Source organism: Dermacentor albipictus, chromosome 3 (genome assembly GCF_038994185.2).
Source record: "Dermacentor albipictus isolate Rhodes 1998 colony chromosome 3, USDA_Dalb.pri_finalv2, whole genome shotgun sequence".
In the NCBI taxonomy this organism is placed as follows: domain Eukaryota; kingdom Metazoa; phylum Arthropoda; class Arachnida; order Ixodida; family Ixodidae; genus Dermacentor; species Dermacentor albipictus.
In genome coordinates this window covers 109,514,844-109,541,016 of record NC_091823.1, presented here as the reverse complement: position 1 = coordinate 109,541,016, position 26,173 = coordinate 109,514,844, and the positions used below count along the sequence as shown (strand labels likewise).

Genomic DNA, 26,173 nt, shown 5'->3' with positions numbered 1-26,173 from the left:
TGACATACGGAGCGAATATATTTTATTCCAGCGTTCACAGAACACTCAAAAACGTGAGCACACAAGCAAGATAGACCCCATAGAACACTGTCACATCACAAAAAAAAAGCAGGCTGCATACACTGCTACGCTGGCATTCAGCAGCTAGGGAGGTGGCGTCGTAGTATGGTAGTTGAGGGCTACTAGCTGCATGGCAACAACCAAAAAGGGAACTAGCAATCATCTATGGAGTAATGCTTGGTTGACATGTTCACTTTAATGAATAAAAACCACGCAAAACAACCTTCAGAAGAGAGCTGTACACAGGTTGCCTTGAAACCCAAAATTTAACTTTTCTTCCTCAAGACTTGTCCAGCAATTGCACAGTCCGTCTCAAAAGAAAAAAAAAAAAAAAAAAATGTGCCGGAAACACTGAACTGAACTTAAGGCATGGGTGGACAAGGGGAAGCTACAGTGCCAGATTTGTAAACGAAGCCTGCTCGGCTATCACTAACACATAAGTTCACTTCTCTTCACACCACTCGTTCTCCTTGCGAACCTGAAACAGAACAGGGCGGACCTTAGAAAACCAGCGTGAATAACATTAACACATGGTGCTCCCACTCGCTTAGAAGGATCTAAATATACATTTACCAAATAACAACATGGCATTCAAAGCCTAGAATGTTGCTGAAACCCAAATTATGTCCAAACATCACGTTTGAGGACCTCGCAACACTATCCATTTTGCAAGTAGTAGCAAGCAGGAAGTCAGTATGAAAGCAAAGAAGGAAAAATGGTGGCACTAATCAGTGAAATGCAAAATGCAAGAGAAATGTTATTCAAATAGAAGCGTCTTGGGGACAAGCTAAGGTTGATCTTGCTCCATCCCCAAAACACTTCCGAGATCAAATGCGCACATACTGCAGCATGGGATTAGTAAATAAAGGTTCATGCAGTGCCCAATAAGCTCTACTGCTCTCTCTCCATGAAAAAAAAAAAAAAAAAGTCAAGTTCCCCCTACATCAAGTGACCAAACTTTGCTTTTAACTGAATTTGACAAGTGAAATAAAATTTTAAGACTAGAAAAACCTAGTTTGAGAGAGTAGCTGTGGAGCTGTCTCCAAAAACTACATTTGAAAAGCACCTCCGAAACAGACGCATGTGATATGAAAACAAGTGGCAGAAGCCACGCAATACCCAGAACATTGAGGGCTAGTACAGCTTATCGGCACAATGTAAAAGATTTGGTGAAGTCCATGGCATGCTGGAAAAAAAAAAAAACCCGAGACATGCTGGGATCTGTACCTGGCGATTATTGGGCATGATGCAAGAGTAACCTGCCGACATGCTATTTAGAGGCAGGGAATAATAAAATTGCACAATTCCAAACCTTGCCAAGATCGCATTAAGGTGCAAGGCCACATTGAGATGTCGATTTCCTTGAGTAAAGTTGACTTCCAGCTGGCAATGTTCCTCATACATCAATGTTATTTTCACTTATTCTTTGATGTCTAATGTTAACTAGTGTTGGTATACTTAGATGTGCAACTTTTTTTTTTACTCTGAAAATGGCCTCAAGGACGTATTTTTCGTTTCCTTATAAAATATTTGTCCGCATCATAGCACGCCATCTTTATTCTGAATATCTTGAAATGAAATTGTGCAATCGCTGCTCAGATGCACAAAATGAACTAGGATAAAAAATTCGTGGGAAATTCGTATTACAGCCCCTTGTTATAAAGTGATTGGAGTGGGGCATTTCTTTGTTTCTTTAGGTTTTTAGCAATTACTTGCTTAATATGCACAGCACTGCATAGATCACACACAGCTACATAAATTTCAAATAGAAGCTTTCCTCAATTCAGCATTTGAAGAGCAATGGAGCACTGTTGGTGCAGTATTAACTTGTTTCACAAGTCCCCCAAATAAAGCGAATTATGTTTAGTAATTTAGATAATGGGACAAGTTAAACGAAATGTGCTTCACAGAAATGTACTATCACAGCTGCCGATTAAAAGAAGATTGTGGCCTCGTACTTTAACAGTACATATACGCGGAATTTAGCCAAAGTGAAATTTCATTGCTGCTAGCCTTTAAGCATCATAATCACAGCAAATGACAAGCCACTAAGAAGCGAAGATGGAGTGCGAAACCATATAGCACTGTGCTGTGCTGTCGTCTCTACCCCGCTTTTGCATTATGCAAAATACAGCAACCATCCTAAACCTGCACTTGTCCTCTATCCGCTGTATGAGCTAATGCTGCATGAGAACAAGGTGGCAACATTTACAGAGAACACTAAAGGAAGGCACAAACAAAGAGCACACACACCGAGTAGTGTTGTGTGTGTATGCTCCTCTTCTGTCCCGTCATTTAGTGTCGTCCCCTGTAATAAAGAACAAACTGTGGGCAGACTGCATACACTGAAGGACAATACAAAATATGCCAGGCAACTGATCTAGAGCAACTTCCACAGACCCAACCTGTGGTTAGGCCTGCTACCTACTAAAATACCAGACTTTTACGATGCAGGCTTTCCCCAACCTGGAAGAGGGTACTTGATTATTGTGAAGCACAACAGATGGGACAAAGTAAAGCGAGACAGACTGGACAAGTGCTACTAACAACTGAACATAACTATTTTGCTACAGCAGGCAATGCGTGCATGTGCCCAAGACACTGAAAAAAAAAAAGAGTAAGTGCAAAAGGAAAACATCCCACACTGCAAAAATTGCATGCAACAGTGCACAATCCCTTTACGAAATGCGATAAATGGGAAGCATGTGGAGACTAGACATGTGTACATCCACAATTCTAGAAGATCATGGCCAGCTTCCAGTGTAACCATTCTTGTTGCAGTCCGTGTTTTGTGAAGCTGGCTTAAGTGTTGGAAGTTACAGCCTCGCCATGAACGAGCCTTGGCAGCAATGTTTTAGTTTGATCACCCTCAACGGCGCACTCTTTCAGCCGGTGCTGAAAAGCCGGCACTCGGCCCTGCTCCTGTAGACGTGTACTGTTCACATTTATTACTGGCCTCAACATTGCACTGTTACTTTAATATGACCAAATTTGACTGTACACCACTGCACTTGGGGCAATTCTTCCCAGTCTTCTGGTTGGAATTTTATAGATGCTTGACAGATCAGGCTCACAAGCACGAGTTTGCCACAGATGAGCGTTTCTGGTGCGAGCCGTAGCTCTGGCTGAGCCTGCACCAAGCACAGAGGCGGAGGCCATGCTTTTTACACAAGGGGCTGACAGATGAAAGGCTGTCCCGTGGTTCCATATCAAAACCCAAAAAGCAGCTAAGTGGCAACAGCAAGATTCAGTTGCTGTACCACAAAACAAGATGCAACTCGCACACTTGTGGAGATAAGGAAAAGCGGAAACTACTGAGCATGCTAGCAGTAATAGCTGCAGTATCGACCAAACCCATGCAGAGAGCTGCAATGTGTTCATGTCGCTTTGACCGAATAAGTGTGAAGTTCAAAAGATTGAATACCATGGCAAGCCATTATCGGCAAGATTATAAATGAAGCATAGAACCGCAACCCTCAACACGGCAAGCTTACGTGGCAGCAAAGATGTCGTGCTTGCGCATGCAAACTTGAGCCACGCAAATATTGACAAAACACTTTGGCAGCTGCTGGATCAAATTGGTCCTGAAACAATGCGTAACCCCTTTGACGCTTTTGCATTGAAGGTCATGCCAAGCGCAATAGTACACAACGTAGTGCGTATGGTGCCACATCGAGCAGCTTAACAAGTGCCGCCGTCGCGGCCTCCGAGATCAGAGACCACGGCAGCGGCACACTGCATTGCTTTGCACTGAAACACGCTGGAGACACAGCACAGTTACTCTATCACGGTTGAAAGAGCTACTTTCCTCTTAGCTTCTGCAACCGCACGCGGCACTCTCTTATCTTGGTGGTCAAGTCTTCGTTGTGGAGCGGGGGCGAGGTGCGCGCTGCTCTGCACGTAGTGTGCTTGGGCTTCCATGCTTCACATTTTCGCATGCGCTTTTGTTATACGGTGATGGGGTTTGAAGTGTTGGTCATACGAAAACCACTTCGTTGTATTGAACATTGCCTTTGAAAATGTTTGTTATATCTAGATGCCGTTTAGATATGCAGGGTTGGAAAAGCTTAAATGCCACGAAATGTGGTCGGAAATAGTTATGTCCGAGATTGCTATACGGAAGCTTAGACTGTAACACCTGAAACAACTGCAGTGCCAGAGTTTGCTTTACTAATTGTAGGAAAGTCGAGAACAAATAATCCGTCACATGATGCAGCTGGTGGATTTGACGCCAGCATGCAGTATCATCTAAGCATCGCACACAGTTGAAACGAAACTTTCTTACTGCAACCACGACAGCCATTGATTCAATCATCGAAGGAGACTATGCAATTTTGGAGGCACCGAGCCAACGCGCACCAAGCCGAAGCAAAACTACTGTTTGCCGCATCCACTGTGGACAAAACTGCGATCGCGAGCGGCATGGTCACAGGTGACAGTTACGCAATTCCGAAAGGGACGCAGCCAAAGCACGCACTGAAACCGATGCTGCAAGACGGAACCATGGTCACTGTCAATACGATCGTGGACAGCGAATACGTAGTTCCAGAGGCATGTGCCCAATGCAGTGCCCTGTGTAGCGACAAACGTAGGAATAAGGGCTATAAAAAAAAATAGACGAAGCGCTCCAGCATTGCTGTCTTTTCACGCTGATGAATGGCAATGCAGACTGCGACGCTACAGTTGGATGCTAGCGCTGCTCCAAGGTTTGTCCAAACTAGTGTGCGGCCAAGTATGTCTAAATGAACAAGAGTTTGATACCACTAGATATTGCATGTGCAATCTGGGAATAGCACACGATTCCGGTTTTGCTGTAACGTGGGAGGACAAAGGCATACTAGTGGGTATTGAGAGTTCATGCTGTGTCTTCAAAACAAATTGAGCTCTATGCAATATTCAGGCCTCGATATCTCAACACCAAGAACAGATGGAACTAAAGTTTTTTGCAATACGGAGCCCAATGTATACGGCACAGCAAGCAATTTTTTTTCTCTCTTTGAACAATAGAAGTGACAAGTTTATTATTGTAAGAACCAATTGAGCTACTGTAAGACTAATTGCACATTCGTAGTCTCATGTTCTTTTGTGCCAAAAGTTTCATTAATATTGCTGAAAAAAAATTCACACTTCAGCAGCCGTGTCTACCTGAAAAATGACTGTTTATACACTAATGAACGCACCTGCACTTTTGTCCTAGAGGAAAGCGTGTGTGTGTGTGTGTGTGTTGAACTTTGTTGCTTAGAGTGATGCAAGTGCAGTGATGTGCTAAGAAAACGAAGAACAAATTCTCCAGCATTTGATGCAGAGAACCAACTTTCTTGGGCACCTGCTGCATTAAGCTACAATGGGCCAGTATGCTAGCTGTACGGCCAGTTTGATCGTTGAGCATGTGTTGGAGCACGGTAACTGCAGCTGGATGGCACTTCAGCAGCGATCCAGTGTGTGCACTACTGGCAAAAACTAGAGGAAGAATTTCATGCTACAAGAGAAGAGTGCCACACATTTCCGAAGGCCAAAACAAGGCAAGTTTCTTCTTGTGGAGAACGAAGTTCTGAAATATGGCGAGAGGCTCCGTAGTAAAGGCTCTGCAGGGTCCCACGAGCAGATTCAGAACTACACGCAGGCCCACAACCAGAAATCCCGGCATTCCTGCTTGCCATTTTAAAGCCAGCAGCTGTTGAACAAGAATCATATGCTGAAAGGGGCTGTAGCTTAGAAGGCATACAACGTTATGCCAACAATTGTCGGTAGGACTGCGAAATCAAGAGTCCCATGGATTTGTCATTAGGATCCGGCAGGAAGAGAAGTTCTCCGATTGAAAACACCGAGACTGCTTTGAACAGCAAACTGCCATGAAGCAGCATGGTGGAACTGAAAGGAGCGAAAAGTGCACAGGGACTTGCGGACAGCTGATGGCAGGAAACTGCCGCCGTTTGTAGTTTTTTGGGAATACACTTCCCAGGAAGTCATCCCGCTGGCATCCATGTCTGTGCTCAGGAGGGGGCCCGGATGTCAGCGGAGCTGATGGTGAACTAGTTGAAGACTGAGACTGCGTCCAGGGGGGCCTTTGTGCCATTGCTGCTTGTCGTCAACAATTTCTGCAGCTACCTGGAGGAGGGTATCCGGTGCGAAATGAAAAATGCACACAGACATTGCTGCGGTTCCATGTGGCCAAACGGCTGTGCTGCAACCCCTTGATTCATCTGTCAATAAACCTTTAAAGGACGTGTGGTGGCTGTACACGAAGTGGATGGCCGAGGGAAACCACAACCTTACTCCAGCAGGCAAATATACTGTAAAAACCTGACTATAGGTCGGACCGGAATATAGGTCGATCCCCCAACTAACGAATTCTAAAAATGAAAGAAATCTTTTTCAATGGCAAAAGTATCGAAAGACATGACACCCTTACCTAGAAACAAATGCGACTCAGCGGGTTGCACAATGGTGACAGTATTTAAATTCTGCTCGCATGCGCACCTGGCCAAGTTTTTAGCGGTATCGTGCGACCATCGACCCGCGTGCTTGTCAACACCGTATTAACGGCGCTGAGCAGCGAAACAAACGAGATACGCGCGTTCGCTATTTCGCTGCTCCGTGCCGTGATAAGGTGCTGACAAATACGAGGGTCGACGGTCGCGTGATACTCCACCACTGCCGAATGCTCTTTTCGGATACTCCAAGTTCGCGCTGTGCCGCCAGGTTGCCGTGGGCTTCCGCGTACTCAATCGCCTTTTTCTTGAAGGCGACGGTGAATTGACGTTGGCTTCCGTTCATTTTGAAACAAAAATGCAGCCTTTAATTAATATAACTTTGCGACAGTGGAAACGCAAAGTGCCGGTGCCACAATGTCGCCACGCCGCGCTGCTGCTGATGGCGGCTGTTTACTTCATCCGCCCATTCTTGCAAGACTTGCATAGTTTTTCCGCTAATGTCCGGTATATAAGTCGAGGGTCGACTTTTTGCGATGGTTTTTTGAAAAAAAGTTCGACCTATATTCCGGTTTTTACCGTAGGAGGAGGCCGTCCACCGACATGCTCTGCGGATGGATTCGGGAGGCATGGAGTGTAATTCCTGGCGATACTATTATCCACAGCTTCAAAAAGCCAAATTTCGAACAGCCTGGATGGCCTGTACGCCACTGACAACGATGAAGCAGCAAGCGACTAAAAAGGTAAAGGTTTATTAGCAAGTTTCTTATGAACATGTGTCATGTCAAAATTCAACTTAAATATAAATCTGACATGGCTTTTCCTCTCGCGTAAAGCAGCCTCCCTTTAAATTGAGGTCAACATTTCTGAAAAAAAAAAATAGCTTCATTACACGAGTAAATACAGTGCTAAGAGTGGCAATTCTCAAAGAACAATGCATAAAAGAAATTTACCTCTAACATGTATAGAGAAGACTTGCACAAGGTCGGTAGGTATAAAGAGGATTTGAGCGCAAAAGATCACAATCCTACATTGTGCTAAACTTAATTTAGGAGACAAGCTGTAGGAAGGCTTGTAGCACAATTCATGGCCTCCACACAGGAGGGTATGTTAACCCTTTCAGGGTCGACTTTTTGCGCCATATGCGACCACCCAGGTTAGATTTATTGCAGACTGAAATTCAGGGGGACCCATTTCGAAATAATTATTGAAGTTTTGCTACGGTGACTGAAGCAAGAATATTTTGCATTGGTATAGATGCACTGCTTACTCATACACATCATTGAAGGCTTCAAAAATGTGCACACGAGACTATCTCGTGAGCCTTAAAATTTTCTACTCTTATGCCAATATTTACGTCCATAGCGTAATCGAACTGCATAGGTGAGTGCACTTAACTGTATGGTTGTGTGCCCACCGAAAAAGCAAAACGGGCGACAAACTGCCACTAATCTTATTGCCAACTAGAGGCGATAAGATTTTTGGAGTAAAAAAAAGAAAGAAAGAGAAATAGAGAGAAAAAAAGAAACATGCATGCGCACCCCTGTAAGCAAGAAACGAGCGAGTAACAGGCTGCCACCCTTTGAGCAATAAGTAACGACAGCCATCAGTTTTGCAAGCGCAAGGAGCCAGAACTATCCGTGGAACAAAACCCAAACTGCCGCCCGCCCATGCATGAGGGGTAGTACAGACACGCCAGAGCAAACAAACTACCCCTAAAACAAACCATGCAACAAAAACCGAGAGGGAGGCGGGAGAAAAAAAAACTATTCCCATACAGTAGCAGGAAAGGTAACGCTAGGAAATTGGGATGGTTTTTAGACGTACAGACTGCACCGTAAGTATAGGGCATCAACCACTTTGGACGTGTTTGCGGCACCGTATGTATAAGTAATTGACTCTGAAAGGGTTAAGTCCTAAGTAGCAGTGCCAAAGAAACTGAATTGCGACTGGCTGTTGATGCAAATGAAATGAGCACTACAAGAGCTAGGTACCACCAGTACAGATGAGATTACAGTTCAGAAATACTGTACGAAGAATTAGAGGCAAGTTAAGAACCCGAAGTTACAAACCGCGAGTTTCTGCAATAAAAACGCACACATTTTCTCAACCTACTAAACAGCCTTGGTTTCTGGCGGCAATTTTAGCAATTAGCCTTGTCATAAATCTGCGACACTAAAAATCGGTAAGAGGTTTCTGTAAAATGGAACAGGGTAATGAGGTGTTTGCCATCTGCCCCCTAATGAAGATTTTACATGCCAGGCAAGATAGGCTACGCTGCACTAAATAGGTAAACATCTGGGCCCAACACATTTGTCGATCCAGAAACAATTTTCTGACATAGAACCGAACAAAGTGGGCAGTGCAGCAAACTAGCAAGCAAGTTTTGCAATGCACAAATAGGTCTGAAGCACAGAAGCAGAAATTAAAGCCTGTGTTACATTCAATATTCATTACAACTTTGTCATAACAATGTTTACCGAACATACTGAAAATGCATGCAAGCTGGCCTGGACAACATGAACACACTTGGTGTGTGCAACCCTGAACAGCTTAGCCACGTCTATGGAGCAGAGCACAATTTAGTAATGTTACCTGTTCTTCCTCGCTAGGAGTGAAGTCGTTCTTGATGTTGAACTGTTTGCGAATCTCCTCGGGTGTTTTGCCCTTGATCATGTTGGCAACTGTCTTGCAGGTGACATCAAGCAGGCCCTTAATGTCCAAGTAGTTTGCAGCCTGAGAAGAAAAGCGAGAGATGCAAAACAAACACAAGGTGAGCAGAAGTAGAACTGTTTCTACTTTAAAAAAACGTAGCACTGGTCATGAAACTGTTCAGTGGTTGAAGAACATCTTAGTGGAGCATTCTGGAATAATTACGGTGACCTGGGGCTCTTGGACATGGCTCCAAATCGCAGCACAGCAGCACTTTTGCAACTTGCCTACATTAAAATGCTGCAGTGTAGGCCAATAAATCAAGGCTAAATTTCTTGCTCTGCTTGAAAAGTATAGCCCTATGAAACTAGCCACGAGAAAGTACCAAATGACCAATGAATGCCACACTGCCGTGGGCCCTGTTACTTGTGTCGGAACTATGTTATCTATTGCATTACACTGCAGTCACCGTTATAGGCAAGTGTGCAGTTGGGATGCCTATCAAAAAGAAAGGTGCACACACTAATGCGAGACGATACACAATAACTGGGGAATTATTCAGCATTAGAGAGTTCGACAATAACCAAAGCAAAAAAATCGTATTTCACAGGTGGTCAGAAAAGCTGCATGCAATGCTGTGTGCAGAAGGGTACACGTGAAAGCCACTGTATTTGAACTATTGTCATGCCATCGCACAAGTACCTACTGCACTTACTCGATTCTACCATGCACCCATTTGCCGTGACGAAAGTACTTACAGTACCACATATCAAGCTTTCATACAAAAATAAAACCTGGTTCCATGAAAACAATGTTCCATCAAGTCAGCAACCAAATAACCCACCTAGGTCTCTTAATCAATTAAGGCTAACACAGAAGTCCGAAGAAAAAAAAAAAAGTTTTGCCCGAAGGGTGAAGCGATGAATGAGGCAGCAACATGTTACAATATTACATGAAGTGCAAGACTCATAGCTGTAGTGGCAGCATGAACACAAGCTGACCAAGTAAAAACAAGCTGTTGTGCTAGAGGTCTTCCATCTAAATCCTGCCGTCAGACAATTTAGATTTATTCATTGAAGTCAATGTCTCAACCATTACTTTCTTGAAAACTGCATGTTTCAAACTTTTCTGGCGAATCGCAGAGGTAGTGCGCAGCCACGCAAAGAATATCGCATCATTCAGGTTTTCACTCTTATTGTTTCACAGGTTTAATTTAAGTCCAAGAAGAATGATAAAAGGCACGCACTGCGTTTTTTCCCCCCCGACATTTACTTGTGGGTTGCCATTCTGAACATTCAGAGGAATTCTTAACGCAAGACCTGGTACAAACAACTTTGGCAACAGAATGGTATGGCAATATAACGCACACATGCATACAGTTAAACCCACTTGTAATATTTGAAGTGCCACGAAAATTCTACTGTTATAATCAATAAGTGTTATAACTAGGTTGCACGAAAAAAAAAAATATCAAGGGGACGGCAGAGCTGTACAAGAAGACTAATGGTGGAGAGGCCAGCACCCCTCCCCACCACCTTCCTACATCTGGCTTTAACTGCTTCCTGGGCGCTCCGATTGCATGTAACAGGCCGCAGCTGTCAGCATTACAATGGTAGTGCTACAGCAAGTGCAAAGAGGAGTCACGGGCGGCAAGCGATATGCGACCTTTACAGAGGCGTTGCTTTGGTGGCCCCAAAGGGGCATTTAGAAAAAAATGCTAGAAAGTTGCCGCAGCAGTCCGTCAGCTTCGAGAAATCCAGATAAAACACCAGGGCGAGATCGCCAGAAGCATCTCTCCACATGCTGCGCCCTGGCTTGCAAGAGAAAACCCCGTGTCCGTCGGCCTTCCATGCATTACATGAAGTTTGCCGACGTCTTTCTTCAAGGCGTTCAGGTGCTCTATGTAGTGCAGCAGAAGGTTCCTCGGGAAAATGAAGCCCCGGAGGGACTGAATTATCTGCCGGCCTCCTGTGACAACATTGAGGCAGCTTGCCCTACTGCATCATCACTTGTCGCCGTCACTATCCGATGCAGGCACATTCGCGATGATTGCCTCATCTGTTAAAGCACTTGGTTTCCAAACCTATAGCAGTGCCATTTCTTTTCACCGACAACGTCGTGCACTGCCGATGATCAGTGGGTGGTCAGACATCTTCCCGTTTTGGTGCAGTCAAACGAGGCTGAGAAACCACATGGCCAGGAATGATTTTGATGCAACCAACAAAAACTAGCGATTAAGCTGTTTGCACAACTGCACTGAATGAGGAGACAGCGAGCAATCTGGGAGCAGCGCAGATGACACAGTCCATTTGCGTTTCGGAGGGGTGAAAGGGCAACGGGAGAGAGGTGCACGGAGAAGGCTGGAAAATGAGTGCATGGGTGCTGTAGGGGCCATGGTGCAGCGGCTCCAATTTCTCATTTTATTTTCTAGGTTGCCTTATTTCACTACTTTTTGGCGCGGATAGCCAGCAGTCAGCTTCATCGTTGCAACCAATAATGCGGCATCGGTGCATTGTAAGAGAGTTATTTCAGCATGAAAAACAAAAGTTAATGGTACAGCAGCTTCTCGTAACCAATATTGTGAAAACCGCTATTGTTGCGAGTGGTTTCAACTGTACACATCATACAGCATACATGTACTTGTATACGAAACCGCATAGCAATGCCGATGGCAAAAATTGGCTTGGGTTGCATATGTAATAGAAAGCATGATAAAAATAAATGCTCTGTACCAATCTGGAGCAAAGGAATGCAAAAAGATATCGGGGCCAATTTCTGGCTCCAAAGAGAAGGGTCCCTTCTTAAGGGGGGAGGAGGGGATCATAATTAACTTTTTTGTTTCTTGACAGAAAGGGCTGAAACTTGGCACACATACTGCACATTGAAATTTTAGATTTGTCTATTGCATTAGGATATCTTTGTTTTATAAGAACTTATAAGTTCCTTGCTTGTGGAAAGCCTGGCACAGTAACGAAACATGATAGGGAGCTGGGAATACTTTGCATGTTTGCCCAGATGTCTAATGTACATCAAGACAGCGTTAGATATACGTTTTAGTGCGCCAATAATTTTTTGCTCAACATAACATGCACATGAGTGTGCTTCACTGCATGGAGCCATGCAGTAATTGTGAAATAATTAAATGATGGAAAGACAAAGAAACATTTCAAGACCGTCTTTAAGTGCAGCGCAGCTTGTGGATCACAGCAAAACAAACTGGACCAAGATCGGTCCAGCCATTGTTGTGCTACGCTTTCAACGAGCGAGGCGATTGAAAAAAAAAAAAAAAAAAAAAGCAATTGAGAAAACTGGCTGCAAAGTTTTAAAAGCATGGCAAATTTATTAAAAGGCACCAGGGCTCTAATATTTTAAATCGCTGCTGTCGGGCATCTTACACCTTTGCCTCTTTGTTTGGTGGGCTTTGGATGCCTTCTTCAGGAGTTCTTTATCCTTTTCTTGCGCCTTCTGGAGTAGTGCATGACCACCATTTTCACTGCCAGACCGAGCCTGGTATCGCAGCGTACACCCACAGAACGCTGTTGGCATCTTGGGCACAGAGTTTTAGCGATCAAAGAGTTCATCGCGGAAATGGGCATAATAATGAACTCAGTCACAAAGGGCCGAAATTTGTTCTTCGCATTGCTGCTTCCGCTCAGTCGCGGAGGACACCGCGCGAAGGGAGTCGCGAACACTGCATGCCTGCGCTTCTGAATCGTGCGACGATTCGTCTGGTGAGCCTTGAGTCACCATACAGCATGTAGCTCGTCCACGGTTGGGGCTCACTCGCAGGCTGCGTGTCCCTGTCGCACGATGCATTGGAAACGCACACCCTCTCTGCCAGCGATGGAGACCTTTGACTCGCGTCGCCTCCAACAACGCGATCTCGGTTGCAGACTCGCGCAGCCGTATGCACAGGTGCGAGAGCCTCCGTGGGCACGTCTTCTGGTGGCTTGGTTATCAGTGTCGATGTCACAGGGCGGTTGTCGGCTTCGCTGCTGGAATCGCACGGTGCAAGATAACGCGGCACGTTATCCGCGTGTTCAGTCGGGTTCTCCGCTTCTCCCGCTGGCCGCCGTCTTTTTCTCGCCGTAGGAGGCTTGTGCTTCCGTTTCCCGAAGGCATGCTTCATTTAAAAATTATTTTCGAATGAGCGACCATCTATCACTGACCTGGGAGCTTTCATAAATCGAAATTCTGCGAGTGTCAAACGAAGAAAGACGCTGGTGTGGTTTTCAGAGCAGACAACTGCGGTCCACTGTGGTTGCCAGCTTGCCCGCTGCTGCAGCAGCAACCAATGGCGAGACTCCTTTCAGTACGGCGACCAATCGGAGGCCCGCTTTCATCGCAGGGCCCGTGTGACCGCCTCTAGCAGACCCGCGCTTCTTTTGTGCTTGTGTGTTTGTTACAAGATGGCGACAACCGAAGAATACAGAAACGGAATGGCGAAACTTCTCGAGCTTTCAAATGATACCAAGATGGCGGCGTTCAGTGGCGAGCATGACGAGCGAGGGCTCCGTGAAGTGCAGTGATTTTACGCGATTTAAAGCTGTTTTCTCACCCTACGCACTGATAAATTAATTTCTTTTCTGGCACTTTTAGCGAGTTTTCAGTCAAGCCATTTTCATACAATGTAGATCAGGCATTGCAGATACCAAAACGCGTTGTTGCCAAAAATCGGTCTTTTTTTGAGATTTTCGCGATCTGATCGCCGCGTCCCCACTTAAAGCATGTGCATGCAGGTGCTATGTCAACAAGCATGCACTTCGTGTAGCACACACTGCTCTAGCTGGTCACGAAAGCACAGCCATGTTGATAACATTTATATATATGCCAGCGACAAAGAAAGCAAGTTAGTGGGAGACATTGCAAAGCTGCAACACAAGCCCACACAGTGCTTCACTATACATTGGTAGCAACTACATACACGACAGATGCCTTTGTTTCGCCCCACAAAGCAATGCCACCGCGTGCACCCCCATCTGCCTCACATATAAGGCGGGGAGCGACTTCCAAGGCTAAAGATCTGACCATCTGATGAAACAGATGTGCACCGAGGAGTACAAAGGTCGATGCTTGGTCCACTGTATTTGGTTTATGTTAAGAATAGATTTATCAGTGCGACCACCAGTGAAGAGTATACTTTTTGCAGATGATTGTATTGTTTATGCCAGCATAAAGCACTGATAAAGTCTGACTAATCGATTCCTTTCATTCAGGCAGTGCATGGTGCGACAAATGGGGCTTGAAGTTCAATAGTTCAAAAAGGGGGCAAGCTTAATATTTAGGAACAAAAAAAATGGTACGAGATCGTAATCCGACTTGGGCGTCTCTTAGTGGCACTCCCACCTCAGCGTTTGTGTTCTTTAGGTTAAGCAAGCGAATGTCTTTCCCTTGGCATGATGTGCGGGCAAGGAGCAAAGGAGGAAGCACAGAGCCCGCCACCTGGCGGGGCATAACACCCAATGAGTGGTGCCAAAGTGCACCATATGCACCCTCTCCAGCATCGCTACTAGATACTTTTCAGTTGTAAAACTCCGCCTGGGAGCGGCACGAGAACGTGACCCTCTGCCGTGTCCTCTCGCGAGGTGGCGCTGCCGCCGACCACCAGTTTTTTTCCTTTTGCTGCTTTTCGTGGCACTAAATGTTCAAAGAATAACTTTTACATCGTGCACTCTAAAAATCAGCTAATACGTGATTGAAGAGGAGAGTGAAGCTTTTAGTTTCTGGGAAGTTGTTTTATGTATACATGAAAAAAAAAAATTAAAAAAAAAAGAATAGGACCGGTACAACGCTGGATTGATGAATCTAAGCATGCTGCATTGATATTCACAAAAGACTAGCTTTCTTGGTTGCTACAGCTGCCTTGCGACTGCTTTCTAGTTGACAGTTTGTTATGCGGATGAATTTTTACTCCAGGTATACAATGAAGAAATTCAGTATTGCTCACGTGAATGCCAACATATGCTGTAAACAACCAAGAGGGAGGCACCACCCCTCTAGATGATCTAAAACCTTCCAAAATATCCCTCAGTAAAGGCCTGCTTCATCCAGGGAAGCTGACACTATTGTTCGCAGTCTTCACAAAGCACAGCATCTTCGGCGTTGGGTGCTTTAAGGAACCTTGCTTGAGACTTCTATACTCAATTATGTAACTGTCGCAGCCAACTGCTGTGATTTCAGAGCTTAGGTGCTCTAAGCATAGATCACATGGTGCACCCTTTCCGACTTTATGAATGACATTCACACAGATAATAGCCAACATATTGTCTATGTTTCCTTGAGCATAAGTGTGCTCATTGCAAGCACATTCTGGCGAGCAGCTTGGATCCACGCAATTTATCAACGTCGCCTCAATGGGACTGCAAAGACTGTTTTGACTTGCAGGCTTCTCTTGTCTGTGTGAATGTGTCGTTGACGCCGACGAGCACGGGCCTGGCACACCTCCCACGTAGCGCTGTCTTAACAGGTGTATACAGGCTTAGAAGGCGGAATATCTGCGTGAAGTTCATTATAGCTGAATGGGACTCGTCTCCACCAAAAAACGCACTAGTCTAAAGTGTCGCTGAAAAAAACCTCACTTCCGATGGATCTTGATTTAACTTGGCTGTCAAAACAGAGCGAATCTTGACGCAGCAGATTATTGACAATGTTTAAAGTCGACATCAGAGTTACTTGCAGCGACTGTCGTTTGTTGTGATGCAAAAAGCTTCAGGTTCTTTTGAATTGCATTCTGTTCTATCAAGTTTAGCAGTTACAAAAAAAAATCTTCAACGACGCGAACCATAGTGTAACAAGTTCATAGCCCTTAGGAAATGTGCACAAAGTTCAAAGGCGGTGGTCTGGTACACTATTTCCTCGTAGAATACTCGCAAAGTGTTATTAACACGAACAAAAAAGCAGGAGTAAAAACAGACAAAGTGATGGGAAGGGCACCTGCACCCTCCCTAGCTATCCCTTTGTCTCTTTCTAGTGGTTTTTCTCGTTTCATTGCCGTTTCGTTCTTTCATTGCAGACATGTTTGCTCACAGGCAGGCAGCATATTCCTGGCACACAAATAAGAAACACGAGCAAAATGTGGCATGCTGCTGCACGCATCGGCGTCTCTGTCTGCCCGCACAAACGCTTGCACCGCCCGCCTTCCCGCCGACAGTGTCGCGGGCGGGACAGAAAGGGGCCAGGTACCGCGGCGGAGTTTGACAACTGAAAATAATTTAGTAACGTTGCTCTTCAATGCCGACGTTAGAATATGTAACAAGCATGGACCCAGCTGTTGCCAGCGAGCTAGCAGTTGAGCGCTGGGAGAGAAGCGAGAGGGGGAGCAATTTCACATCCATAGTGAAACACATAAAGTTTGCATTGTACTATTTTTTTCTATTGCTTTCCCGATACTGAATTTTGTCCCTGGTAGTCTCAGGAGGCGAAGTGGAAATGCTGCGCAGAAACGAGAGACTCGACGCTTGTGTCGCTAAAGGAGCGTCTCTAGAAGTTGCTTACACGATTAAAAATGCCGAAAAAAAAAAGTAACTCTGCAAATATTTGGGTGTTAAACACAAGTTGGGAACGGCATATAGATAGTAATGTTTGTAGTAACGCACCGAAAAACTGGCATTTTTAAAACAAACTACGGCATGCGCCACCTACTGTAAAGTTAACAGCATACAAAGCCCTCACCAGGCCGAAGTTAGAGTATACAGACCTAGCCTGGAGTCGCTAACAATATTGAATTATAAAAATAGAAAGGGTGCAGAACTGAGCCTTGAGGTTTTTCTACGTATTTGCGTTTCTCGAGACGATCTGTCTTTTGCAAAAGGGGAATGAACGCGATCGTAGAGTAGTGTCCAGGCTAAAGCTTATGCAACATCCTTAGCATGGTAACTGAAATACCATGGGGATGTCACATAATGAAGCCGTCCATGCACTCTGACTGCACACCAGAACAGAAAAGTTAGGCAACCATTTGGTTACCTTAACATATACCAATATGCCCCGTTTCTCCATGCTATTCCATTATAGAATTACCAAACACTAATATGATACAATTGTTCTTTGATCTTGTAATTTCTTTATTCATTATACTCTACTACACAATGAAGGAAAGGAATCAATTCTTGCATCTGCATTCGATGAATATTAGGTAAAATGCTCAATGCACTCAAGTTTTGTGTGCATGGCATATCACTGCTTTGTTTGAGTTGTGCAGTAACCATTGTTGCTACTGCATGTCTATTGTTGATAATTCTACATCGCAAATGTTGAGGTCCCTGTATCTTTTTTATTTTGCTAGTTTACTTCTAGCTCGTCTATTACCAATGATGGAACCACTGCAGGCCCAAATAGGGCCTGCAGTATTCATTAACCACTGTAATTTAGGACCCATCACAAAACTAATGGATAGACAATAAGGCAGCCTGTCAAGAAGCCTCAATAGAGAAGACTCCACTACTGCAGATATCAAAAATGCTGTACTGACCAAGATAAGTTCGAACAGGGTGCCCTGGTCCACCTTGAGGAAGTCTGCATCCCAGGATGAAATGTCGTCTGTGCGCTTTTCCTTGTTTTCGTCGTCCTCGGGTGGGGGTGGGTCATCCTTGTGGTATGTGGCCCAGTGGATGACTTTCTTCAGGATGGCAGAGTTGACATTTGGCAATGGGACCACCTCGTCTTCGTCATCGTCCATGCCCAGGTCTGTATGCAGAAGTTGCAAGAGTGCATAGCAGTGTGGTAAGGTGATGTCAGGGCAAGAAAAAAGATCTGACAATTTCTTGTCTAGAGCAACCAGTGGTGCCTTTATGGAGAGCCTAGTGGGCAGAGGAAGCAGTTTTTGGTAGCACAAGGCACAATTTCATGCAAGCTAATTGATTGCTCCTGTTGAGACAAGATTTTCGGCTACCTACTCAACTAGAGTTGAATCTGGATAAAGAGAACTCCAAAAGGATTGCAAAATAGTTCACTGTATGAATAATTGTATATAAAGATTTCATACAAAAATTATGAAAGTAAATTTAGAGCTGTTATACACAATCCGTTATATCCAGGTTTGGATTTAGTCATCGGTGTGGTAGAGCACTGAAGTGCATGCGTTTTCTGCGTATGCCTACCCATGAATGTGGCCCTGTTAGCATGCATCAGGCTTAAAGAAACGCCAATATAGGCATGTGTTTCACAGCACGCCATGTCATTTTTGGGGAACCTCCCTTAAAAGATCTCTCAGGCTTTTTAGTTGCTTGCTGAAACAGTCGCAGCACCTCCTGCGGTTCCTTAAGCAGTGATCCGAAGTGGCCAATAAGAATGAGGAGGGACTAAAGCTGAAGAATTGTGCAAGTCTGAAATTTTGGCCATAATTTAATAGGAAAATCTGGATGTCGTTAAGGATACAGCAAAGAGAGAAATACTATGTCAGCAGAAATGCAATGCACACTAGGCAACGAAGTCAGCAAACTATGCACAACACACTGCAGAACATTGCATAGAGCAGTGGCCAACCAGTAGGGCACAGCAATGGTTCATTAAAGTAATCCAGCGAGTACATAAGCACCGCAGCGGTGAAGATGCGAGTGCAAATATGGTGCTTAGGGAGATTTAGCAGAAGGGGCCAGTAGAATGGAAGGCTTCCATTCGAGATTCTATTAGAGTCTTGTGATCAATGCTCTTAAAAGGCCGATCCTAGTGATAACATAGGAGACTGCTGTTCAAATCACTGATGAAGCACAAGAAGAAAGGAGAATGAAAGCTTGAAGTATGTATACCAACGTCCCACAATGACATTAGGCAGCATTAGATAGGGGCTAAGGAAATGATTACGGGAACGAAGAGTAAAATTCTATGTTAGCCAAACAACCTACCAATGTTGGCAAAATTGGCCTCCACAAGAAGGGGCCAAATAAGTGAAAATTAAACTCTGCACAACAGTATGCCAGTGCTGTGGATGTGCAAGTAGGTTGACAAACTTGGGAGGTTTTCTATATGAATCTCTTAAGCAAGACACCCTTAGGAGTTCAGACACCTGGCGAAGGGACTGCTTGCACTCGTCTTAAAGCTGGTCAGTGTCTGGAGACAAGTATCGAACCAGGTACACCCTGCCTCAGAGACTGGTGTCCTACCCCCACAGCCACCCTCGTATGAATTCTTTTTACTTAAAATTGTTGCCTCATCTATAGCATAGGGCAGCCAATTCACACCAGTAATGGCAAGATTTAAAGCAACGGAAGAAATGAAACCTCACTACAAAACACAGTCGTAGGTCTATGCATACTTCTATGCACTTTGTGGCAGTTTAAGGCACATATCAAGATTATAGCACACAGAAACGAACACCTTCAGACTACAAATGATCAATGGAATTTTTAGGTGATGCTGGAGTCAACACTGCAATTGCTGAAGCCCGCAGCTGTTTGCACAATGACCATGAGAAACTGAAAGGCTCTAAACCAACTGCCCCATTGCCTGGACCATGCCACACAGAACCACACGCAATGGCAATTTGAATCAAATTTTACCTGTATAAAAAGGGTTTTGCTTGTCTATGGTGTCAGCACTTGCCATCTATTTAAGGTTTGGTGCAATACTTACCTCCTGACTGCATGAATAACTGCAACAAGTTGCGAACGTCTAGCGACGCCTATGGAAGATGTCAAGAAAGGTTATATTTACGGAACAGACTTTCGGGCTAGTTGGTGCACGATTAACTATCAGCATGCTTGTACACACTTAACCTACACAATCAACAGACCTACATTGGCTTAGCTAAAAAGGCTGTAAGGAGGGAACAGAGTGCTTTGTAATGAAGGCACTAACACTTTCCTTGCCACGCCACTGGGTATAGATCATGGCATCCACAACCAAAACGTGCATACGCTCGAAGGAAAGCAGTTTCGCTTTCAACAAACAAAGTTGCATGGATGCACATCATTGACAAACCAAGCTACAGCGAGAACAATGGCTTGCGGAAGGAAGCGACACCAGCGGAAAAATAAGTATCGCCCACTTGCTCTCCGCGAGAATGCTAGCACTGCAGTGGCTACATTTGTATGTGAGAAACATTGTTTGCTGGACTTCTCCCACCAAACATGGTAAAGCAAGGCGATGCTTAAACGTGCTCCTGGCCATGCTGCACGTTTCAGTTAAAATCCACCAACGGAGCTGCCGCACAGAACTGGATAAGGTGTCCTGGCTTCTTCAGCACACCAACGACTGCTCTGCAAGTTTTCACAGCACATCTTGAAATTTCAGTGGATGGAAGAATTGTTAAAGCAAAAGCGCAGCCTGGAATTTGACAATATATTCGAGACAAAGTTTCACAATGGGGTTATAAATTATGGGTTCTTGCCGTCCCAAAACCCCCGGCTACACCACCCAGCTCATAATGTATACAGGGAAGCACGAAAAACCTAGTGCCAATGGGCTAGCCTTTGATGAGGTGACCAAGTTTTTCAACAAGTCCCCTGACTGTGGTACATTTACATGGACAATTTCTACACTTGTATCTTGTCCACCTCTTGGAATGCAAGACACTAGAGTGGAGCAACACAAAGATCACTGGGGGATTCCTTGCAGAACTAAAGGTGTCACCTGGGAGACGAGAGCAAAAAAGGAGACACCCGCTGGGTGCGAGATATGGCAGTCGGCACATCTTAAATGGAACGATCGACATGATGTGTATATGGTGAACACTGCAGACATCGCCAACATGCACGTGCTTGGCATACAAAGAGTAAAGGACTGGAAGTGCCAGCAAATCACAATAATACCACAGCTCACCAACGAATATAACACTGGAATGATTGGAGGCGATAAACCTAACCCCCAATTGGCTCGTACAATGTTGCGAGGCAATGCATCCACTGGTAGAAGGATGTCTTGCGCTACATCGACATTGCAGCTGTGAAGAGTTATTGTCCAAGCAAATCGCACTCGGGATACACAATCACCCGAGTTTCCTAGGCCTTCTCGATGTGACCAGCTGGCATTCAAGACAGCTTACTGGACCGATCTTGAAACTAGAAGACACAGGACCAGGTCCTGTCCTTCCCTCCCTAGCTGCACCACCCACGGTGGAAAAACACAAGCCCGAGAGAAAGGACATCTGCTGGAACTGCTCGAAAGAAAAGTTGAATGCAAGACTAATGGTCTGTTGCACATGCAACATGCATTTGTACTGCACAAAACATTTTCAGAGACTGGCACGCCAATGTGTGAATGAAAAATTCATGGCTCCAAAAGTTATGGAGCTAAGACAGGTGTTTGTAATTGTGTTATGAAATGTTAAATGTTTTGCATCTCATAAGCTATTAAGAAATTTCCCCGAAGATACAAGTTCATGATTATGAAGTCTGTCATGAATTTAGTTATGTTAGTTACTTGTAATACGCATTTTGTAATTACCATTTCCTTTTCAAAATGTGCCTTTGAAATGTGCATCGAGTACTTGCGTTTGGGTACATTGCCGCAGAGAGCTCTCGACATGCCAGATACAAGCACTCTCGTGAAGTACCATTCCAAGTGCCTCACCGCTAAAGCCATAGGCATTACTTAAAGCATCGCCATTAGAGGCGAGCCAGAAACACCTTGCGCATGGCGATACAGTGCGCGTCTCCAGTGCACGTGCACACAGTAGCGCCCTAGTCTCCCATCCAATGAGAAGTCACGGCGTGGCTCCTAGCCTTCCGGGGGGGGGGGGGGGGGGGGAGTGAAAGTATTCGGTGTGGAGACGCGGTCGACTGTTGACTAGGATCCCGTTTAAGTTCTGTAAATTGTGTGAATGCTTTAGTATTTTGTTTCCGGTCACAAGTTCGCCCACAATAAACCAGTTTCTTAGTGTGCTTCATTGAAGAGTGCTGTAACATACTACAAATTAAAAAAGAAATTATAGGTAGGACCAACCAAGTACTCGAATATGTTGCTGTACATCATGCAATTTAACTGCGAGTACTTGATCTGGTGATGAAATAAATGTTGCCAATTAAGCAATTTGTATATTTTGCAATTTCTCGCCCAAGATGTTGCTTCTCAGTTGAAAAAGTTTGGTTTTAACGGCTCCAAGAATTTTGTTATGCAAACAAACATTTTTTAAAAGGATATTTGAAAGCCCATTTACATTCGACGCCAAGCTGTGGCACAGTTTCCCAGCTCCTCTGCCGTCAAAATTACTAGCAGCTCGAAGGGACCGTCATACCAAATGCGCTGTCACCATAATATTGCTAATGAACATATAGAAGCGCTAAAGGCTGCTGGGTAATGCAGCACCGCAACCCTAACACCAGTCACAAGCACAGCGAAAATAGCGCCGATTCCAGTAAAAAGGAAGTTGACTTGGGTCGGCCTGTGTATTGAATGAATCTAGACGTAAAGATGCAGGTTGCAAGCTTAATGTGTAAAGCAACTGAATTTAGAATGTTGGCGTCAAAACGGTAAATTATGCCATTAATCAAATGTAATGCAAAGGTCAAGTTCAGCCAACGAAAATCACGAAAAAAACTCACTACAATTGAGTAAATATGGTACTAGACTGAATTCGAGTGCTGGCATTTACAGGAGGTGCAGTAGGCAGCCAGCAAAGGAAGTACACAGACTTGCTTGAACTTCATTCTGGCTTCTAACGGGCTAGGAAATTTGTAAATTCATCATTTTTAACAAAGTACTTAATAAGCACAACCTCTAGCACAGCAGCTCGATATTAAAACCATTATGCCCTGCACACATGCATAGACAAGACATAAAATGCCCTAGTGAATTTGGTGTGTGCAAGCCAGCGCCTTGAGACTCGCTACTACATTTTGATTTGGCCACTTTGCCAAGCTGAATTATTGTAATTATCAGTCATTGTGCATATTCGCTTTGTCTTCTGCACCTAGAAAAGTGCACATTGCTTTAAAATTTACGACAACAAAGGCACATGAAGTGTACTTCCCACCATTCCCACGTTGGTTGAATTGCAGCGCCAGAATTCCCTAGCGATGATTGTAGGAAACTATGGTGCCAAACTCTTGTGTGCATGAAAACTAAAAGCCAACTAAAATGTACAATAAAATATCAGTAGCTTACTGGTGAAAGTGTTAAAGTGCGTGCTGTGAAAAATAAACCATTATGTTAGGTGAACAAAATTGCAGCACTACTCCTAGCCCTCGGTCCTCTATCTTCTACATATTGAAAGTTTGTCGGCGAGTATGTCATGTGCCTATTGTCCGATGCATCGACAACATTGCTGCAAAGAGTGCATGGCTCGATTTCGTGGAGGAGGAAGTACAGAATGCTGTAGTGGCCATGTAAGTGAACTACTAGTAGAGTGCACATTGCGAGGTAAAATGCATTCAGTGGAATCGTCTGCTATGTGAAGCAGCAACCTTATAACAGTGACACTGCAGTTTTTTTCATGGGGCCCAAATGCTTTCCAAAAACAATGCAGTGAAGGGTACAATGGATGGAGACATGAAATTGCATCATGTATCAATACTTTCCTTCGGTGTCAACAAAGTTTAGGACAGCAAAACCATTCGGACATGCCTGGGGCAAGAAATAGGGTTACAAGTTCAGCTTCTTAATGGTGCCAGCATTCTCGGGAAACTTTACCTAGTTTGCAGTATGTACGCATGCCTGTGCCTAACCTCTTTCCCGCAAACCTTGTCAAATTGGCATAGCACCAGGCTGCTGTGCTGGGGGAGTGTGTTTAAAAACAAACACGAGAGAACCTTGGTTCACTGGTTATAGAACTACGGGTATGTGGTACTCTTGAACGATGCTTTTTTCCAGCCAACGTGGATCACTGGGTATGTGCCGCCTTTGACGATAAAGATACACGTCATCGCCAATGAATGATTGCTAAAGCAGTAGAGTTGCCAGGAATCTCCAAAGGATGGATACACCATAAATTTTTCTAACCCAGTTATAGAGAATAGTTGATAATACAATTCAGATCATGTAATACATTTGCAGCTTGCGCAGGTGTTTAAATGCAGTATCAATCTTGCAGCACTCTGCTCTCATATCCATGGCCTCGTAGGCTTAACAGTGAAATTAATCTACAAATTGGCAAAAACATACAAAGCCGCAGGTAGGACAAGGCCAGTATGAACTAATCTTGCCAATTTTACTCCTCCCCGCATTCAGAAATGTGGCTCAACTTGAAGCTCGCACTTTGACCCGATCTCTTGGATGACATGCCAGGAACGTGCACAAGACATTGTAGTTCCTTCGGAACGTTAGGCGTTATTCTGACCAAGTCAAGAACACTTCCGAGGTGCAGTTATGAATACAAAGGTTAGTCTGTAGTGACGAGGTACAGGCAATTTGCAAAAAAATTTGCTGCACATGTGAGAGAAAGATTGCCTAAGCCAACGAATCTTTACCATAAGCTAGCAACTCTGCCTTTACCAGTGTTAACAGAGAAATATATAATAGAAATAATAGAGTGCCAGGTAATGTTGCGAGATGAATCAAATGATGCTTTCTTTTTGATGCCGTAGATGTACATTGCGAAGGGCTTTGCCTTTTGTTTTGCAAGGGAGGGGGGGAGGGCTTTGCACTTAATTGCCTAGGAGCAGAAGTGTCATGTACTTGTACCCCCTCCCAACCCACTGCAATGCCTTGGCGCTGCGCGTTCCTTAAATAAACAAATGAATAAAGCGGGACTGTTTTGTTTGCATTAAGTGTTCCTGAGTGTGCCAATACCTGCGAACACCACGCCACTCGTAAGGCCTTAAAACGAGTGCTGTTGAAGTCATATAGCAAAGGAATGGCCTGCTGCGAAGCAAGAACGACGTCGCGAACAAATAAGTAAATAAAAACGCCCCCTACGGTTTGCACCATGGTAGTCCGCTACGGCAGACAGCGAATGCGGGGTCCGCTGATTCGGCAGCTTATCGCCAACAGCACCGACGACTATCACATCACAAAGCACAGAAGCTGTGCACAAAAAATGCAAGAATCGAGCTACGAATACGCTTACCTTCCAGCATAGTCTTGATTGTGACTGACGCCTTTGCTATTTCGACGTCGATTTCGAAGACTTCCCCATCGGAGCTCTGTAGCTTGATGACCGGCATCTGAAAACAAAGCATCAAACAAAGATGTCAGCGAAAAACTCCGTTACAAGTAGCTACTGGCTAGTAAATGGCCCAGCCGGTAAAGCGCAGTTTTTTTTTCTCTTTCCCTGCGCTAACTGCAATGTTACAGTTGACACGTGAGAATAGAAGCAACGCTAACCACGTGGAGCAGTTCACTAGTCAACGCCGCCATGAGGCAACACTAGCGCAGACAATGGCACACACTACCAGTGTCACTGGCGCTAGAAAAGAATTCAAACGCAGCTACATTTACACCGAGTGTTGCAGATACCGAAGAGAATAACACGCCGCAGAGCTACGGCCATGACAGCACATTGAAGCACTATCAACGTTCGAGCATAAATGCAACGAAGTCTGGAAGACATGCCAAAGAAAAAGAAAACAACGGAAATAAAACAGAAGTAGGCGGAGCGCCGATAAATAGACAGGAAAAAAAAAATGTTGCGCAACCTATTTACAAGGAACAATTAGTAGCGCATTCATGACAAAGCCGAGAACAAGTTATGTCCAGCAGCAGCGCTTAACATATATAATCGCCAAAACTGCTCACGAACAGTGCCGACTGGAAGCCCGGGAATAATGGCAATAATACCAGGCCACATATTAAAAGCATAACACACACGACTCAACACAAAGAAAACAAACCATGGTACCAATGGTGGTCCAAATCAGCAAGTTAGGCTTAAAAGAATAAAAAACGAACAAACGCAGCCAGAGTGCGTTTACGGGTGACTTCGGGAAACGTACTACCTAAGGTCAACAAATGATGTTGCACGGGTTAAATTCGATACTTACGTTGAGTGAACGTCCAGCTACTCAAGTCGCCCGATCAAATCGACGGAGCACAATCTCGGCACTGCAAACGCACGGCGATTTCGAGAGGCTTATGAAGCAATATCCACAGCGCAGCCGCCCTCTGCTGGTTCGAAAATCACACTTCCCCTTCACGACCCCTCTATACCCACAATGCCT

General features: G+C 44.7%; 1 protein-coding gene across 3 annotated transcripts; it reads right to left on the bottom strand.

The window, feature by feature from the left end:
- On the bottom strand, window positions 1–26,156 carry SkpA (SKP1-related A). Of its 3 annotated transcripts, XM_065440221.2 has the most exons (6): window positions 25,997–26,156; window positions 25,084–25,180; window positions 17,614–17,828; window positions 9,087–9,227; window positions 2,314–2,368; window positions 1–538 (listed from the first exon to the last, which is right to left on the bottom strand). In XM_065440221.2, the coding sequence occupies exons 2-6, from the start codon at window positions 25,178–25,180 to the stop codon at window positions 513–515; spliced, it is 534 nt and encodes a 177-aa protein (XP_065296293.1). In that variant the 5' UTR covers window positions 25,997–26,156; the 3' UTR covers window positions 1–512. The 3 variants fall into 3 exon arrangements, with proteins under 3 accessions (XP_065296293.1, XP_065296294.1, XP_065296295.1); XM_065440222.2 differs by lacking the exon at window positions 2,314–2,368; XM_065440223.1 differs by lacking the exons at window positions 1–538; window positions 2,314–2,368 and adding an exon at window positions 7,228–7,357.
- Window positions 26,157–26,173: the final 17 nt, after the last annotated feature.

What these genes read in the sequence shown, in the direction of transcription:
- SkpA (XM_065440221.2), bottom strand. Translation starts at nt 25,180, where the DNA reads ATGCCGGTCATCAAGCTACAGAGCTCCGATGGGGAAGTCTTCGAAATC. An exon ending in CTCCTAGCGAGGAAGAACAG is followed by an intron (nt 2,369 to 9,086) that starts GTAACATTACTA and finishes TCTTTATTACAG; the next exon opens with GGGACGACACTAAATGACGG. An exon ending in TACACACACAACACTACTCG is followed by an intron (nt 539 to 2,313) that starts GTGTGTGTGCTC and finishes GTTCTGTTTCAG; the next exon opens with GTTCGCAAGGAGAACGAGTG.